The following is a 6484-nucleotide window of genomic DNA, read 5'->3' on the forward strand; positions in this document are numbered from 1 at the left end:
TCTGTTGATTACTCAATTCAATAAGCTAAACTACAGAACACATAATTCAAGATTACAAGATTCAAATCCAAGTGAGCATTTACGAGGAGTTAAAAGTATCTTTTACAGGTTTTAATCACAGCATTCTCAGAACTAAATTCTTGTACAACTAAATAAATACAAGCCATGACCTGAAACATACATATATTTCTGCATATTTGTGACGAAAATGGGGCCAAAATTTTTGGATAAAAATATAGTATCACGGGATCGCATTAACCATTTTCTGAAATTCACACAATAGACAGCTCTTGAGAAAGTAAACACAGTTTTTTCATTAATTAAAGGTACAAAAGCTGAGTATAAATCTGTGAATAATACTATATTGTATTGACTCAAGCTTTTACATGCCGTATTTTTGAAAGATTGCATTACAATGCTTAGCAAATGCTAGAAAGAACTAGATACCAGCTGACCTAGACATCCTTTTTCTCTATCTAGCAATAAGAGATAATATAGAACATGCTTCTAAAAACAATTAAAGATATTTGCTTTGACCTGATAGTTTGACCTCTACTTGGGTTCTCTAAGATCCTCGGTGGGTCCCCACAGGATCCGTATTTCGGACTGTGGGTCTGCCCAGGTCCATGCTGGCACAAACTCGGACGAACCCACAATTTGAAATACGGATCTTGTGAGGACCCGTTGTGGACCCACAGCGAATCCGGAGCCACCATGAACCCAAACCTGGATTCACCAGGCAGGGTCCAAACCCGGTAACTTAGATAAAAATGCATCCCAAACCCCCCAAAAAATTGCACACCTGCATCCACACCCAAATCGGTAACTTAGTTAAAAATGCCTAGGATGATGCTTAAAGATAAATGTCTATAAGGCCCGCCAATAGAGGAGAAAAAATCAACTATACCTTTAGAAAGTCATCCAAAGCTCCCAACATTTTAACATAAACAGTGGGATATAAAAGTCTCCCTCTACCATCCACTGATCCTCATAATTTCCCTAATTTAGAGAACTCAAAATATCCAATAGAGATTACCTAGCAAGTCTTGTATTAGAAGCATTAGCAATCATCATCCTTAACTAACATCTATTAGTGAGGTTGACATTGTGCACTGAGGAAAAGTTCTTTTGAGTGCAAAGGGCTGATGCTCTTACAGGATGAGGCCAAGATCATGCCCCGGGCAAATTGGGCAGAAGGGTAGCCACCCTCAGACATTGGCTAAAAGCTTAAAGAGGTAATAATTCAAGCACCTGATGCCTTGGTTGTAAAATAGTAAAATGCAGCAATGAAGATGTTTCTTATCCTCCAATAAATAAATAAAATCTCCCAAGATTTACAAATACAGAGCACTTGTTTGTAAAATGTTAGGAATTAAAATAAGGGCCCATGTAGGCAATTGTGATCTAGCCTTGAACCATGAATGGTCCAACAAAAATGTTACTCATTTAGGGCCCGGAAAACAAAATTGCAAACTCCACAAAAATATAACAGCTGATGTTTAGGAAGAAGTTTTTGAGCCACTGCAACAGGAGAGCCTGAACTATGTCAGCAGATCAAAAAAGTGCTCTGTCATAAAATGTTATGGAATAAAAACCAGGTCCCATGAAAGTGACTCACAATCCAAAATTCATCTGTGAGTAGTCCTGCAACATGTCTTTTTTTTTTAAAAATCAAGAACTTTTCTCCCTTAAAAGAACAACTAATGTTTAGAACGAAAGTTTTCAGGAACTGCTGAAATCAAACCCTGAAACTTTGAAGCACTCGCTTAGTAGGAAAAAGCTGTGTCAATGTCGGAACAACTTTAATTTAGGAAAAATAAAACTAACAGTAGCTAATATGCTTGTGATGTGCAGTGCTACTGATGTACAATCCATAGGGTCATTTGACCATTGAAGGATACTACTTTTAATCAGAAAATACTGCAAAGGAAATCTAGAAAACCCTTCATGCAACCTGTGATAGAAGGCACCCTTCAGCAAGACAGGTCCAGAAAGTCCAGAACAAAAGATGGCTTAAAAATATGTTAATCTTCATAATGCATACACAGCTCCAATCGCTCCTTTCTTTACCCAACAGACAATCAAGTCCAGCACTGCCCCTTCCCACTAGACAAAGATTTGTACACAAGTCTCTAATGTGCAGTCATGAATCTACCAGGGAGTCTCAATTTAAAAACAAACAAACAGCCACCAACCTGCACACATGTAATAATTCATTTGAAATTAGAACATACAAGCAACTACAAATGAGAAAGTCAACAAACTTTGAAGCGATCCACCCCATCTACTGGTCTGCCTGACTTATTTCCGTAACAGGAACAGTTTATATCTAATAGAACATCTGCTATGGAAGCTGTGTGCCACGTGTGATTTAAGCAATCTAAGAGGGAAAGAGACTCCAAAGCCTCTAAATAGGAATGGCTTAGTCCGTGGCAATGAAAACCCAAGTAACCAAATACCTTCAAATTACCAACTCCCATGCAAACACAAAGAACGATAGCATAGATCTCTTGAAAGCATCTATTAATTCCATCTCCTCTCTTTCTTACTTTCAAAATGAAAGAATGATAAAAATATAAATTGCTTGACAGCTGGAGACTATCACGCTGGAAAAGTTATTATTCCCTCCCTCCACGGCCTAGACTACCACCTTTGTATCTCTCATTCCCTTCATTAAAGACTAGACTATCATAAAAACCCTCGATAGACCAAGATTAAGTGATCATTTTGCTTAGACATCTCATACTGGCAGAAGAGAATCAACAGTGTAGTTGTCAACTTGCCATGTATCACTAGGCTTAATATTGAAAAAATGACACTGTCCAGAATGGAAAATGTCATTTCAATCCTAATCTAAATACAAACATATTAAGCTGAATAATAAGTATCATAACCTTAAAATATTGAGAATTCAATAAACAATAAGAAAATAATGTAGGCAAACCATAGAATGTTAACTTTTCATTGATTATTCCATAACAACAATGGATTACAGGAATCAAATTTAAGAAAAAGAGAGTTGCTATCAGAAATTGCAACTGACAAAGAATTAGCAGACTCTAATTTTCTCCCTTAATATTTTGAAGGGCTTACAATAAACGACGGTAACCAGAATATGTTTTTTAAAATTGTAACCATTTGTCATTGCAATTCTAAAGATGACCATGCGGTGATTCTCCTTTCATACCATCTAACAAGAGTCAAAAAATGTGCAGGCATATAAAACATGGCACTTGCACTTGATATAGCCCAGCATGGAGAAGAAACTTTCTAGTTTGCACTATGATTACATTTTTATAAACATAACAAAAAAAGAACCATAATTGTAATACAGCCAAATCAGAGAGTAACTTCTCCCGAACAAGAACATTGATCCAAAGTCATAAATGCAAAGAAAAGTTCAAGTCTAACTACCATAGGGTACAGCGAAATTGAGAATTCTTAACCATCTAAGGAAATTATCAGATCCTGCATATGGTTATCATTACCTGTTTGTGGCAACCAAAAATGGAAATCAACGACGTTCTCAAATTTAACTCGTACCACTTTAGAAAAGGTTAGTGCAAGTTAGTGCAGAACCAAGGGCTGAAGAATGCAAAGCGAAGCGATCCTTTCAGGAATCAATTCAATACAACTGCATAGCAGTCGAGTATGATACATTTTTCTTACCGAGAAAATACTGAGATCCAAACCCTAGGGAGGGTGGAAGTGAAGACTCTGAAGCAGAAAGCTTTAAGCAGCTGGCATGTCTCCGCCTCCAGAAGTAGCAGCTGGATCAAGCTCCCAGCAATCCTTAGGCAAATCGGCCTGCTCGTTACCTAAGAGCTTTTTGGCTGGAACCTGATGAGAAAATCGCCTACGCTCATCCTTGCTAATCAATTTAGATAACTGTGTTTTCTGAAACACAGACTTAAAGCCATCAACTTTGACAAGGGGAATCACACCTACACCATCCCCATCGTCAAAGTCCGTGGAAATCTCTACCATTTCATAACTATGTCTATCATCTGGAGGAGTGTCTTCATTCCACCCGCTACTCCACTCTTTGTACAGAGCCCACACGTCCCCCTTCTGCGGTTCAATTCGAACGATTCCCTTCGGACGCTTTACCCATGCAACAACGTGAGAAAAATTATTCAGCGTGCCACTAGACATCTTTCTGGCAACTTTAAAATCTCCATTGCTTTGGTAAAATCCAGCATCCAACCAGTCAACAACAGACTTCTCCTTTGTTAAGGGCTCCAACCAATTCATCTGAACCTCAAACTCTTCGGACTTGAGAACCTTGTGAATGCGTGCGTAAAAACGAGGCATACCATCATCATCATCATACACGGCCCAAATCTGCTCCTCTTTAATGCTATCGGGAGCCCTGTCGTCGTCAAATTTATAAAAGTCTGAGTCAGGGACATCAATATTCTCCGGGGCCTCATCTTCCTCCTCCTCCTCCTCTTCCTCTTCGTCACTAACCTTCTTCCTCGACCTCGACTTGTTCGCTGCATTCTCCTCCCCCTTCTCAACTACTTCCACCACATCGTCATCATCCTCATCTGAAATAGAAGAAGCACGAATGACCTCGTCAGAATCACTATCTTCGCTGCGCTTTTTCCTTCTCTTGTTGTTCTTCTCCGAGGCACTCTTCTTCCGTCCATTATTTTCCTTCTTGGAGTCAGTTTTCTTGAGATCGTCTTCTTTTCTCTTTGAAGCAGGCACCTCATTCTTAGCCTTCTCAGGGGCAGCGGGAACGGGGGCAGGAGCGGGAGTGGGGGCAGGGGCGGGAGCTGGGCCAGGGGCGGAGGCGGGAGTAGAAGCAGAGGCGGAGGCAGAGGTGGAGTGTGCGTTGTGTGTTCTGGGTACTGCATTGTGTGGAAACGAAGGTGGAGGGGCAGAACAAGGGGAATAGGGCACACCTGCCCCCCTGGGCATACCTGTAGCTCCAGCAAAGTTCGTCTGGCCGTTCTTGTGAAGAAATGACGTCTCCAAGGCCATGAAGGGCTTACTGCAATTAGGGCACTGTAGATTATGATTAATAAAGTTCCTGAGGTACTCATACTGCATCCTGCAATGTGGACAAGCCGTCCAAAATGTAGGAGGAGCCCCAGTTGCACTCTTGAAAAAACCTCCATTGTGAGCCGTCTGTGGCCGCGGAGGAGCAGGCGCAGCATTGGGCCTGGGGTTTTTCTGCACAATCCTGTTCGCCGGGGGAGGCGCATAACTTCTCTTATGGTCATAGACAGACCGCTTAATCTTATCGGAGAGCACAGCCCAAGCTTCTCCAATAAGCTTAAAAGCTCCCTCGGCACCAGCGCACTTGTTCTTGTCCGGATGCAGCATTAGGGCCAATTTCCTGTACTGTTTCTTAATCAGAGCCTCATCGGCAACAGTATCTACCTGCAAAATACCGTACCAATCAGTCTGGCCATTGACTTTCTTCTCAGCCGCTATGTAGACGTCGAGCACAGCCATCATCTGGGGCAGCCCTTCCAGTGATGGGTACAGCTGCTGCGCCTTCACTAACAATTTCTTCGCCGTCACCACTTCCTGCGCGGCCAATTTCTTTTCCGCTATCTCCATCGCCCTGCATGCTTCGTCCTTGTTATATTCCATCCTCTCTCTTTTTTTCTGAAACCCTACAACATCATCACTCTCTACTCCCCCTCTTGCTCTGCTCCTCTTCAGACCATAAAAGGAAAAACCAGAGAATAAGGGAAGCACAGTAGTTGCAGAATGAAAAAGCTGCTGATGATGATGATGAAGAAGAAGAAGAAGAAGAAGAAGACAGTATTTGAATCGAGGGGAATCGAAAATCGGTATCCTTCCAGGCCCGAAAAAAGGTATAATGGAGTAGAGTCGTCTTTCCCGGGCACAACCAATTTTTTTGAAGCTGAGGAGTAGTAATGGGAGGAATTGTAAGGACGATGCACAAAAGTAACGCTCCCTCCACCCCCCAATACAAAGAGTTTAATAATAATAAAATATAGAATGATAATAAAAATGGAAATAGAAGTAGCAGGCTTGTTGAACCTTGTCTCACCTACACTCTTGCGAGTAACAACTTCCAAGTCATTGTCGACACATAACGATCTTCGTGACATTTTTTTGTGAATTGCAGCTGACACGAGGCAATTTGTGCATTTTCTTCGACATCAAAAAAACCCCTAATTCCCCATTCCCTTCTCTCCTCTCTCTTCCCTCATTCTCTCTCTCTATTAGCTACATAACCCATATCATTTCTTCATTTACTATAGTCTCTACTTGGAGTACACATTCCATTAGGTTTGGTTTAACATTCTTATTACTATTTTTCAAGTTTCATTACAAAAGAAAAGAATAACATTTAGTGAGTTAAGTATTATGAAAATTTGATATCATTAATAAAATATCATTTGTAATTTTAAATTTGATATCATTAATAAATATTTATTATTTACTATTTTAAATTTTATTGTTTAAACATATTTTCAAAATGTTAAATTATTTATTC

The 6484-nt window shown here is 40.3% G+C and overlaps 1 protein-coding gene across 1 annotated transcript; it reads right to left on the bottom strand.

Moving 5' to 3' along the window:
* Positions 1-1279: 1279 nt before the first annotated feature.
* Positions 1280-6050, bottom strand: LOC149527845 (uncharacterized). Its single transcript, XM_089812070.1, has 2 exons — positions 3670-6050; positions 1280-2195 (listed from the first exon to the last, which is right to left on the bottom strand). Exon 1 carries the CDS (start codon positions 5605-5607, stop codon positions 3733-3735), a length of 1875 nt encoding a protein of 624 aa, XP_089668196.1. The 5' UTR covers positions 5608-6050; the 3' UTR covers positions 1280-2195; positions 3670-3732.
* Between the last annotated feature and the right edge of the window lie 434 nt (positions 6051-6484).

The sequence above is a fragment of the Cupressus sempervirens genome, unplaced genomic scaffold, assembly GCF_028749045.1.
Source record: "Cupressus sempervirens isolate cs-2001-9-10 unplaced genomic scaffold, ASM2874904v1 CseChr00s100002_03, whole genome shotgun sequence".
Taxonomy (NCBI): Eukaryota; Viridiplantae; Streptophyta; class Pinopsida; order Cupressales; family Cupressaceae; genus Cupressus; species Cupressus sempervirens.